This window comes from Thermobia domestica, chromosome 14, assembly GCF_964235325.1.
Source record: "Thermobia domestica chromosome 14, izTheDome1.hap1.1, whole genome shotgun sequence".
NCBI lineage: Eukaryota > Metazoa > Arthropoda > Insecta > Zygentoma > Lepismatidae > Thermobia > Thermobia domestica.
In genome coordinates, this window is record NC_137467.1 from 133,660,836 (window position 1) to 133,674,570 (window position 13,735).

Consider the following 13,735-nt stretch of genomic DNA (forward strand, 5'->3'; position numbering starts at 1 on the left):
TCCCAAGATGTAGCAAGTGCTGCAACAGAGTGAGGCACGGCTGCATCTAAGGAGAAGTAACATTTGATAAATATAAAAGTTCAAATTCTGACAAAATTACAAATACATGAAAATCCTAACCCTAATCTATGTTGAAGAAGAAAATTTATATATTCACCAAAGATCCGAACCCTAATGTTAAAATTTCGTGCAAGCTTAGAGAGATAATCTCAACCTCATGTTTGAAGATTACTTCTGGCTACTGGATGCTCCGGGTGAGAGTCGCTCATTCATACGTTGGATCCATTCTTCCTTTCTCTCTTCTGAGCATTTCCACATCTTGAGATTCTCCAAATGTTGTGGGACCAATTCTTTTCCTGTACTACAGTCGATAATGGCGAAGGTATTGGCTCCAACCTTCTTCTTCACATAGTACGGACCCTGGTAAAGATCGAAAAACTTCCGCATGGTCTGGTCTGCAGCCGCACTTAACCTGTGCGCTTTCAGGAACACTAAGTCCCCAGGTGTTACCACCGGACCTTTATTGGTGCGTTTTTCATTTCTCCGCCTTTTCAAGGTGATGTTCCTACGGGATGCATAGAACAGCTTGTACTCCCAGGTCTCTCGTTCTTCCCTCGGAATACCAAAATGCTCCAAGATGGGGTTTCTTCGCACTGCTCCTAGAAATAATTCTGCTGGAGTATAAGAAAGGGATTGTGTCACCGCATGATTCACTAGGATGACAATGCTTGGTAGATGTTCTGCCCAAGAAGTGTGATTTTTTGCACAGAATACTCTGAACAGTCGGTGAAGTTCAGTGTGTGTTCTCTCTACCAGGTTTGCCTTCGGATGGTATGGAGGTGCGTACAAGACCTTGATGTTGTGTCTCTCCATTTCTTCCTTCCATCTTAAACAGGTAAATTGTGGTCCTTGGTCACTCAATATGGCATTTGGTACCCCAATTATGGGTAGAACGTAACGGCTGAGATACTTGAGGACTAGGTTAGCCGAACTGTTCCTCTAGGAAATGGCTACGAGATACCTCGTGCATCTGTCCATCACGGTGAGGATATACTTTTCTCCCGTGGGCGTTCGTGTCATTGGTCCTACAAGATTGACATAGTAAATATCTCTGGGTTGCTCTGCGTGGTAAGAGGTTACTGTTCGCTGAGGGGGATGTCTGTCCACTTTGGATCGAGCACACACTGCACAATCGGCTATCCATTTCTTCAAGTCTTGCCTCATTCCCTTCCAGAAGTAAGATTGGCTGAGGGCCTTCCACGACTTGTAAAAGCCAAAGTGTCCGCCGTTGTCATGGATGTCTTGGAGTGCCTTGTCTTGAAGTGTCTTCGGAAGACAAATTGTCAGCATCTCTGGAGTATGGAAGTTCTTGAGGCGTAGAACTTGGTCAGCTAAGCAATAGCTTTGACTCCAATTCCGATTCCTGGTGCTCCCCTCCGTAATATCGTCTTTTATTAGGAAGTCAATTATATCCTTCCACTGAGGATCCTCTCTCTGCTGTCTCGCAAGCTCTTCTTTGGTGACTGCAAGTACCAAGGTCTGCTGCATCACACTATTCACGCTGAAAGTGTTTGCAGGCCCTTCCTCGTAATAGCGTGACAAGGAGTCTGCAACTGTGTTATCCTTGCCTTTGCAGTACCGTACTCTACATCAAAAGCGTAATCCTGCAGCTGTACACTCCAGCGGGTCAACCTACTGTTCCAGTTCTTGCTGCGGTGCAGCCATTGCAGGTTTTTGTGATCAGTGATCACAGTGAAGCGATGACCAAGGAGGTAGATGCGAAATTTCTGTATGCACCAAAGAATGGCAAGACATTCCAGCTCATTGATGGCGTAATTCTTCTCTGCTCCTCTTAAACTTCGGCTGGCGTATTGGATCATTCGCCTTTCATCCCCTTGTTTCTGGTACAAACAGCCTCCCAGGCCTGACAAACATGCATCACACTGCACGTAAAAGGGTTCCTGGAAGTTGGAATGGTACAGCATCACATCCTCCGCGATCGCCCTCTTTAAGTCTTCGAAACTTTTCTGGTGTGCTTGAGACCACTTCCATCTTCGGTTCTTCTGCAGCAACTCAAAAAGAGGTTGCGCCACTTGCGAGAAGTTCGGTATGTATGAGCGGTGATACCCTAAGATGCCAAGAAATCTTCTCACTTGTTTTATTGTGCGAGGCGACTCCAGGTTCAGTATGACTTCTACTTTCGATTTATCTTTTACAATACCAGTTGGTGAAATCACGTGCCCCAAAAATTGAACTTTTTGTAACCCGAACTCTGATTTCTTCAATTTCACCGTCATTCCTGCTTTGCTGATAAGTGCCAAAATGGTGTCGATGTGCTGCAGGTGTTCCTCCATCGACCTAGAGAAGATTAGGAGGTCATCCACATAACAGATGGTAAAATCCTGAACCTCATCCCCTAATACCAAATTCATCGCATTCGTAAAAGATTGAGACCCATTGCAAAGTCCAAATGGCATGACTTGAAATTCATACAATTTGTTTTCAAATGGGAAGGCGGTATAGGGTTTCGAGCGTTCAGTCAGTTCTAGCTGCCAGAAAGAACAGTTCATATCTATTCTTGCAAAATGCTTCACACCGTAGAATCTCTGCAGTATCTCCTGAATTTCCAGAGGTCGTGTCTGTAACACCTTGGTATGCCTATTTAGGGATCTAAAGTCAACACATAGACGTAGAGTTTTATCACTTTTAGGTACAATCAGCAGTGGATTCAAATGACAGGATTTTGAAGGCCTAATAATGTCCCATTCAAGCATTTGCTTAAGTTGCGTACGCACTTCATCTCTGTGTGCTAATGCAACCGGATATATCTTGGAAACTATGGCCTCCTCTGTTTCAACAACAATAACATGTTGATACACCCTACAGCGTCCTGGACGATCAGAAAATACTGAGCAGTGATTACGAAGGATATCTTGAAGTTGTTGTGCCTCAATGTGCGAGGGTAGGTTGGCTGCACGCACTTTTTCTTCAATCTCTTGCATTAATTCGTCTTTGGTTACATTTGAAATTTGAAGATCTTTCTCGACGCAAAGTTCCTCTTCCATTCTTGACAGGTAGGAATTTGCGGATTATGTTGGCGGGTTCTGCATCCGCTCGCAGCTCACAGCGATTGAAATATAGCTCGGCGCGTACACGGTACAGAAAGTCCACGCCGAGGAGAATGGGTGCGTTGAGTCGTTTAACTACCAACACTTCCAACGCGATCTCCATCTCCGAGAGCTCAATCGGTATAACTGCACGACCGATTGCTCTGGATTGACACCTCCCCGTGAAATCCACTAATCTGATCTCCTGTGCTTGTCGCAATGTCGGGTTGCGAACATCTGCCGATATCTTTTTCCAAGTAGACTCCGTAATCAACGTAGCTTCACTGCCCGTATCCAAAATTGCCTCGAAGGTATGTTGGTTTATAACGACTTCTATTCTGGGTGTTTGATATCGTTGTGTTTAATCTTCCTCTTGCTCATTCTCATTATCATCAGAGGTAAGCCAAGTGGCAGAGACATGCACATTCATCTTCTGAGGCTCAGTATTCTTTTGTGTTTGCTCTACAACGTTTCTTTGATTAGTCTCTGTGCAACATCTGCCTTCTGCATTAATTCTTATCTTCACTGCTGTTTCATTTCCTTCCACATCGGTGTCAACTACTTTATTGGGTTCCTTTCTAGCAGACTGAGACTGACCGTCAACCCGAACCCTGGACCGTTGGCGGTCAAGTTCTAGTTTTCCTGCTGCTGCTCTGCCTGCAGGACCAGTGGGTTGGTAGTATTGATGCTGTCTGGTGTACTGCTACCTCTCCCTCGTGACCCACGATTGTTTCCTCTGGTGTGACCTCTTCGCTCCGAGCTGTTCCCTCGATGCGTGGTCACTTGTCGGACTTGTCTCTCTTCGGTTCTTGGCCTGTCTTCTCTGTTTCTTTGATTGCGGCGGAAACGGCGCTGCGCGTGACCTCTTGTCGGTGCCCCTGTACTTCTCTCGCTGCCGGAACTGTCTTCATCAGTCCGCTGTAATGGCTGGTGAGTGTTGCGCAATCGATTGTCCTCTCTTCGATAAGGATGGTTCCGTTGTCTTCTATTTCCGGAGTCCCTATATACGGTTTCCTCCGTTGACTGCCTACGCACATGCTGTACTCTCCGTTGGCCTGTCGTACCCCTCTTATTCCTTTGGGCATTTCGGTCTCTCTGGAAACTCTCTATCCTGTCCAGCTCCTCGCTGTCCCAGAGGATCATTGACAGTTGCTCCGTGTCCTCCAGCTGAACTCCGATGAGCTGCCTTTGGATACGTAACGGTAACATGTTCTTCACGTTTGAGAGAACTTCCGCTTCCGACATAGAAGGGCTTAGTTCTCAGAACGCCTTGACTTGCTCCCAAAAGAGTTCACGCAGGGACTTACGTGAATCAGCCCTATAGCGTGTGTTTCTGAGGCGAGTGAGCTTTCGCTGAATAATGGCTTCACTTTGGAAATTCCTCAGAAAAGCACGACGGAAGTCTTCAAAAGTTCTGAATTGTTGGATGTGATTGTCTATCCACATCTTTGCTGCTCCACGTAGAATACGTGGAATTATGTGGAGAAGTTCTTCCTGCGCTATTCCGTATAGCCTGCAATCATCCAACAACCGCTCAAGGAAGGTTGATGGCAGTCCCACATCCGTGTCCGGGTCAAACGATGGCAATTCATCTATTTTAGGAGCTCGAAGAAAACTTCTGCAGCTAGCGTGAGAGTCCACAGATCTTCCACTCTCCTGATTCCCTTGACTGAGGTCTTCTAAAATTGGATTTGAAACCGGAGGCGTCGGAGTCCTTCGAGGTGGTTCCATTCCTGAGAAGGCGGGTTAAGGTATGTTTCTTACTGCTTCCCCAACTCTCCTTTCTACCAACTCGGACATCTTGTCCGTTAGGGATGCTGTCAGTTGGTCCACCGTCTGCTGAATAGCTCCTACTTTCTCCCGTTCGGCATCTTGGATTTGCCGGAGTTCCTCAATCCTGGTGCTCTGATTAGTCAGGCTCTCTATTAGCTCCTCTTGTCGTACAGTCATAGAATGTTCAATATTCTCCATCCTTGTCTGCAGCTCTATCCTCTGTGCTTGGGTCTGCGTCTCCAAGTCCATCCGCATGCGCTGCATATCTTCTAGGACCTGCCCCTGCCTTTCCTCCATTTGCCTGACCATCCTCTCTTCCATTTGGCCAGCTTGTGCTGTGAGACGTTCTTCTGTCTCCTGCAACTGTCTGTGCTGCCGCTCTCTCTGTTCCTCCAGACTTTGGGAGATTGTGCGCTTAAAGTCCTCCAGCGCTTCCGTGTTTGACTTCTCGTGTTCGTCCAGCCTCCTAGCTTGCTCCTGTAGTTTCCTCGAGAGGTCTTCTGCCAAATGGTCTTGTTTTTCCATGAGCTTGTCAAGTTTTCTATCTTGTTCTTCTCGGTCTTTTGAAAATGGTCTTGTTTTTCCATGAGCTTGTCAAGTTTTCTATCTTGTTCTTCTCTTTTCTTCTTCTGTTCTTCTCTAAATTCCTCGTTTTTCTTGTTTTCTTCTTTTTGTTGTTTCATGAACTCATCCAGTCGTTGGTTTCGCTCCTCCTCTTTCCGCTCCCGTTCTGCAAGCCACTTTTGTATCGTTGATAGAAGAGATTCCTGAAAATCAACATTAGTGCTGTTCGGCTCGTGGTTGTCTCTATTTCCTTGAGTGACATCATTTTCCGTAACTGGACTTGCCTCATTCTGGTCACCACATTCGGGACAATCTCGAGCCTCATCCGTGGGATCCAAATCCTGTTCCCATAGGTGACGTCCACACGTGCGACAACGTTGTGCTTCTTCCATTGCAGACATCCTGTTTCTTGGTCGTTGCCTCAAGGTAGATGGCCTCAACTGTGGCATCTGCAAGTAGACTTAAATACCTGGATTGTCAGAATGATTCTTATTAAAATTTGTCTAAAATTAATTCTAATTATCTGACCTATGCTGTCAATCACTCTAAATTTCGTACTCTAAGTTCACCTTAATACGCATAAATATTACTATTTCATCAATGTAGCATGCAAGCTACTTTATAGCACCACACGTTTTCCACAACAACTTAGTTCATTCTACTTTTTTAATTTTTTTTAAATATATTCACATGTATATTTATATGTATATACAAATAGTGTATTAATTAGCAGATAAAATATCTAAAACATAATAATATATAAGTAATAGAATGCATGTGTAAATAAAAGTATGGAATCTGACTTATTCTAAACATATATCTATATATGAATATATATAATTATATTAATACTAATGTTATTCACTAGAAACACACTTAGCTAAATTTATGCATCAATATGCCAAAAATTTGCATGTTCACTTATATTAATCGCTTACCTGGTGCATTACCTTTTTGTTTTCTTCTTTCCTTCTTTTCTTCTTTTTTTTAAACAAACAAAATGGTGTATCTCCTTTCTCTTCCAGTCACACAAATCAACCAACAAACAATTATTATTATTATTATTATTATTATTATTATTATTATTATTATTATTATTATTATTATTATTATTATTATTATTATTATTATTATTATTTTATTTATTTATTTATTTTTTTTATACGCATGTGCTGAAATGAAATAAAATTGGTTGCGAGGGGGAGTAGAACGCTTAATCGTTCCCTACGGGTAATCTCGAAATAATGATTCTTTGAATACAAAGTTACCTAATTTCCTATCACGCTTACCATTCTTAAGTTTAGTATTATGGAATAGATGTGATTACTGTTTTCATTCGCTGTTCGAACTTTACTATGTATGCTTCTCCAAACTAGATTTCCTACTTTTTTTTTTTACGCTTACTACGCTTTTCGGTCCTGAAATAAAATTAACTACGCATGTTGGTCCTTCAAATAAGATTAACTACGCGTTCGGGTCCCTGAAATAAGATTAACTACGCATTCGGGTCCCTGAAATAAGATTAACTACGCATTCGGGTCCCTGTTCGGGAAGCCATTTCTTGTAACGCTGGGGTTCCTGTATTGGAAGCCAAGTTTTGTAATGATAATGTTATCGTCTCGGGCGCTAAGTTTTGCAACGATTGAAAATAACTAATAATTAAAGGAAAATTTCTGCTCGGGCTGCCAAATAGAATTACTGCGTGATATTACGAATAAGTAGATCTTACGTATTCGGGCGACGAAGAATATGAAACGTATTGTTTTCGGAATTCGATTCCTTATCTCTAATTTGCATATTTAATCTGAACTAGAATGAATAATTAAGGCACTCACGGATGAGCCTAATATGCATCAGAAAAAAATGAATACCTGACCTTGTACTTGAAAAGTGAATGGTACTGATGAGCGACAACTCATCTGCCTATTACACAAATAAAATAAAAATAAAAAAAATGAATGAGAGTTTGGAGAATTGAAGTTGACTCCACGGGGCTCGAACTTCAGTTCTCCAAGGTAGAAAATACAGTTTTGCTAAGATGGTTTTGAATTTAAAATAAAAATTGATATATACAACGAAAGATGACCTAAGTCTAATCGATCCTGTTTTCCCCGTAACGGTGTCTCCAAGGCGCTAGGAAAACAGGTGCGTAGTTAATAGTTAAGTGATTTAAACATGTGGAGCATAAATCTCACAAGCTGCAAAGCTGAAAGAAAGATTTTTCGCTAATGGCTTGTTCAGTTGGCTACACTGACTAACACCTTGTCACCGAAGGGTGTGGAGATAGCACAAGTGGTTTAAAAGCAACAAACAAGGAAAGTTTAATTTAAAGTTAAAAAAAATGAGTTAATTTAGATAAAAATTTCTGATGGTCAATGTAACCGTGCTTCAACTTTTTCAGTCCTTCTAGGTATGCTAATACCGGTTAAAGAAATAGGCATATCTTTGAAGTGATAAGCACATAAATGCTTTGGTTCTAACGTCAAATAGACTTTTAATAAATTTAACGAGAAATAAGGTGATATCTACAAAAATCAACAAGAAAGTTAATTTGGATTTACAGAAAAAAAATGAATTAATTGACTTTACTGAAAATGAATCAGACTTTTGACTGTTTTGACCAAATAATATGATTTCTCTTAACACATTCTTCACTGTACAACGTAATATTGAAGTTATTCAATCTTGACTGTAAAATTAAGCAACAATCTATTTCTACTCAACTAAACTGACAATATTCTAAACTTAATAATTACCATGACGTAGTTATACAAACAAAAATTTCTATTAAACTGAATATTAATTAGCAAAATGATTTATTGTTTTCCTCCTAGACATAACCGACTATTAAGTAATTCGTCCACAGTTACTACCTCTTTTTATTAATAAAAGAAATGGAAATAAGTTTAAAAATCGGATTGCGGAATGAAAGAATTTATGGTTTAGGTTGCTTGCAAGACTTACTGGAGAAATAGTTTAGAAGCGACAGTATGCTTTTTTGAGGAAATTTAGTGCACTGTTTCTAATGAACTCTACTGAATTTTTAATATTAAAAGATTTGCATAAACAAAACATAGCTTTGTACACATACTATATCAGTTGGAAAATAATACAATTCACAATAAAAATCGTTACACAACACTAACTACACAAATATTTCATATTCAAATACACTACACAGAAATATATATATATAGTACTACTATTATTATAGTTTGGCCAATTGATCAAAATAATTATATTGTCGACACTTTTTGATTTTCTCACTGATTCCTTATTTTGCGAATACACGTTTCTCCATAGCTATGGACCCTATCTGCGTTCGTTGCTCAGATAGGTACCTCCGAAGGGATTTACTCGAGTATCTTAAATTTGTTTACCTTATTTACGAGACTCTAACGATATTACGGGATAAGAATGTTTACACTTATTTGTCTGAAACTTACTCAACATAGCACGTCTTTGGAAGCTTTATATTGATTGTTTCTTTTAAAAATGAGTATAATAAAAATTGACAAGTTACAATAAAATGGTATTAAGCCTGTTTACCGTTCTGACACATATTTCCCTAACACAACTTATACAAATGTTAAAATTTGAATAACTAGACTTTGACGCTAAATCATGGTTTACTCAAAACAGAAATTACATTACATTCACACATCTTAAACGCGATTTATGTTTAAAAGAGAAATAATCCATACTTGATATAAATAAATATTGGATTGCATATAAATGATTATAATGACGGCTTCAAGGATCTAAATATTGACACATGACTATTACAAATAAATGCATGATTGAAGATCAAATCAATGTATACAAATTTCACTAGTAAAATAATCAAAAAAAATTTATGGTACTTATTCAAGAATGAAATTAATAGTTCCTATATCCGTGAATTAATTTTGGAAATGCAACCAAGGCATTAGGCTATTTGTTTACTTCTTTTAAAAAGAAAGAAAAAAAATGCTCTAAATGTTTACGGACAGTTCCGTATGAATAAACAATGTCCCGAAGTTTCTAAGAAAAGGTGAGTATGGAGATCACGAATCACGGAAATATTGGCCATAGTCCTTCTTCAATAAAGAAAATAACAGAATACTTTGTCCTACCTTAATACGTCTTTCCGCTTATATTTCCACACTTCAGAAGAAAACTGCACTGTACTTAACTGACCGACACAATGCTTCCTAATGTCCCTTCTCAGACCCCGCTGTCTTCTGGATTCAACTCCCGGAGAAGAGGTCCTCGTTTGTCTGAAGCGTCTGGGTCTTCCTGTGGCAAGGCATCTGTCTCGAGTATCGGGGCTCGAACTCGTGTTTCTGTCCCTTTCAATCTCCATGTTGGAATGCAACGATGCGTCACTTATCAAATCCATCTGCACTTAAATTTCACTCGCACAGTTTATATATCCGCCATCCATCGCACTACTTTTCCTCTCTTTCCACTTAATGCAGGAAGTCAACGTATATAGATCGATCACAGACTCACTTCAAAATCACAAATTACGTAGCGTCACCGTAAGATGATAAGAATAATATCTATGTGTTAATGTTTTAAATATTTACATAAGTAATTTTGTAATGACTATGTTGCTGTGGATAACGTGTGGTTTGAGTAGCTGGCTGCTAGAGGGTCTTTATTCTTATGAATATAATCACTTAAGTATATATAGATATATAAGTTGACGTATCCTTATGAGTCGCGTGTTGGTGACGTTTTCACGGTGAAGAGTCGATTTAGAGTAACCTCTCTTCCGTGTAGGCGTTCTCCCAGCTTTCTTTCTTTTTTTTAAAAAAAGTAGACGCTTCATTCTTCTCTTTGTGAATTTTGAATTTCGGATTCTGATTCGCCGCTTGAAGTTCGTGACACCATTTCCCAAAAATCGGTTGATAGCTTGGTTTTGGGTTCCTAGCGTCTGTTCTGGGCTAGTACGTGATGTTAAAGGGTTTCATAAGCACTTGCGAAGATTGTAGATAAAAAAAATTTTGGTTCCTGTGTGTCTGTGACGTGATATTTGCGATATCGAGGTACTTAGGTAGTGCGACAGTATGGCTGGAGTAACAATAGTAATTCCCTTACGTCCCCTTCATTCGCGGCCACTGAGTGGAAACACTGAGTTGCGCCACTGATTGTGAAAAGACAAGCAACCGACAGCAGGTACCAAGGGTTCTTGTTATTTTCTGTTTCCCCCCCTTTTTATTGCCCAAATTATGAGTGGTGTTGCCAGGACACACAGAAATACATGGAACACGCAGAGACACATATACAGCCGTTCATGCAGGGGTGCCCACAAGGGGGGGCTATGACGCAAACTGCGTCATTGAAATATTGTGGGGGGGGTTAAAAATCCATATAAATATGTTTGATGGGGGGGGTAAAATTAATCGAAAAGAAGATTTTTTTCATGGAAGAACACCTACGGATAGACACTTGGGGGGGTGCGTCATGGACATAAGGGGGGGTGGGCACCACTGGTTCATGGTTCGTGATTTCAGTGTCCATTCGGCGACTATCCGGTTCATGTAGTTCGTAGAAGCATTTCCACCGTCTCAAGTTATTCCAATTTGAGAAATGGCTGTTAATAGTAAGCAAGCACTTCTTATTTTGCTGCTCAAAAAGAAGAAACGTAGAGGGATAAAACGAATGTCCGTGCATCCTATACTATCAACGAGATTGCAAACTGGCCTGTTTCATATTTTGTATCGTGATCTCTGTGCAGACAAAATGAAGTTCTTTAACTTTGTAATTAATTTCTCAATTTATATTCTTTTGTTAGACGCAGGTAATACTCTTCCACTTACCAATATTTTTGTTTATATATTTTTATTACTTACTCCGGTGCTTGTGGTCCCTAGTTCGATCCCAGCTCGCGTCGTGTGGACTTTGTGGTGGACAAACACCGTGCTCGTGGGATTTCTCGGGGTTTCCCGTTTCCACCATTTCATTCATTTCTCATCATCACCGTCTCCTTTAGCCTAACCGCCATAAACGTGGGACGTAAAACTTCTGAAGATTTCATTTCATTTTAATTACTTAGAGTTCAACTTCATTTCAACACCTACGCTACTAGGCTACATGGGACGTAGATCTACAAACCGCAGTACCTGCCACCGGAAATCGAACCCGACTCCTGCAAGGGTGCAAAGTTCTAAGCATTTAGCCACAAAGAATCCCATCAATATATATTTGGTTTTGTCAACAACATATTTCCGTCCTTTACTTCTTTCCTTAATGATTTATTATTATTATTATTATTATTATTATTATTATTATTATTATTATTATTATTAATAATAATAATAATAATAATAATAATAATAATAATAATAATAATAATACGTAATTCTGTAAAGACAATAAAGTGGAGCGTGCCAATATTTTTTTGAAATTAGTCTGGAAAAAAAATTGGTACATGTGTACCAGGTTTCGTTTTAGTAAACAGATTAGAGTCGACATGAAATGTTATTCTTGGGACACAATTGACTACAGAAAACCGCTTCTCCCTGCCTATTACCGTTTTTACCTTATAGTAATCAACGTTTAAACCAGAAGTAGTTGATGTATGCCATTTCTGGTTTAAATAGAGGGTTAAGAGGGGAGATAGTACATATATTTGAAATGCTAAATTGATTACAAAAACACTTTTCGCTATCTATTATCGTTTTTATTCTATGATGATCAACACTGAAAGCGGAAATGGTTGATTTCTGCCACTACCGATTTGAATCAAGTGTTAAAAGAGGAAATGCGAACTATTCTTAAAACGCTAAGTCGATTCCAAGGAAATCGAACTTGCTCTCTTATCGGTTTTCTTTATATAGATTAATATTGAAACCGGAAGTCGTACTGGATTTCTACCACTTCCGGTTTTAATACAGTATTAAGGATGGACATGGAAGATATTCTTGGAACAATCAATCGATTTGAGAAAACCCCTTCTCGCTATCTATTATGGCTTTCGCTCTATAATGGCAATGCTAAACCGGAAATGGTTGATTTTTACCACGTCCGGTTGATTAATCGTCTCTATTAACGAACTCGGACGAGATACCATAATCGCTCCACATATATATTGCAAAAACAGAATATAACAATTTAGTATTTGTCCAAGAGTTATCGTAGGAGTAACGGACGGCGGACTAAGAATACAATATTATAAGTCCCGTTACGTGATAATAATAATAGTTATAAACGTATCCGGAAATGATTCATTTGGTATAAGGGGTGGCTGGTAATCGGTGATTAATATAAATGACTAATACCCAAAGAACAAAACATAATAAACGACTAGGCAGAGTTGGATTTACCACTAGGCCCGAGTCTAGGGGCGCAACGTTTTGAGGGGAGCACTTTGAATAAAAAATTAATTAGCAAGACGAAGAAAAGTGCAAAAATATATTATTATTATTATTATTATTATTAATAATAATAATAATAATAATAATAATAATAATAATAATAATAATATAATAGAAGTCAAACAGTCTCCAAATAATAATTGATTTAGCAAGTCTATTGGCGTTAATCATTGGTCGTCGAAGCTAAATAGAATTTTAACGTTCTACTTGCAGTAGACAGTAGCGAAGAGGCGGGTAATTATGGTGTATTGCACTTCCCTCGCAACCCACTGTGCATGTGCTCCTCAACACCTTGTCACAATATAAATCTAGATAAAGTTCAACAATCCAACAAGGGCGCCCATGTTGTGGTTTACAAGGGGGGGCAGTATAAGCGACGTTTCAAAAAGTTTCAAATTTTGCTGTAACTAATGTAAAAATTCTATTGGATTTTCGATATTCTGAAGTACAATTTCCTCTAGGGGGGGCGATCGCCCCACCTTGCCCCTCCTGATGGGCGCCCTTGCAATCCGATTATTTAATTCCCTTTAATGAAATTCTTAGTGTTGGAATATTCAAATTATTACGGGCGAAAATTCAAAACGAATTGATTTCATTATTGCGCCAACGTATATCGTAAAACTCATCATTCTCTGTAACTATTTCAAACAACAAGAAAAGATCGTGAATTTATAGTAATTAAAGTCTTTCTTCACAACATATGCAAAATGAAAATTCATTAAAATTTCTACTAAAACGAAATAACGGTATGCATAAAATAATTTTTTCATTATTATTTTCTATTGTGTTAAAAATTTCCCCCATCGGGGAGGGGTAGTAAACCCGCGACTAGGGCAGGCACGGAAAGATCAAGTGTGCTTGTTTCGTCTGATCAGCATCTTTTCTTCTTTTCTTTCTCCCCCCCCCTTTTTTTCAACAACATATACA

The 13,735-nt window shown here is 39.3% G+C and overlaps 1 protein-coding gene across 1 annotated transcript; it reads right to left on the reverse strand.

The window, feature by feature from the left end:
- Positions 1-228: 228 nt before the first annotated feature.
- LOC145670017 (uncharacterized) lies at positions 229-873 on the reverse strand. The gene has a single exon (XM_081738360.1). It carries the CDS (start codon positions 871-873, stop codon positions 229-231), a length of 645 nt encoding a protein of 214 aa, XP_081594486.1.
- Between the last annotated feature and the right edge of the window lie 12,862 nt (positions 874-13,735).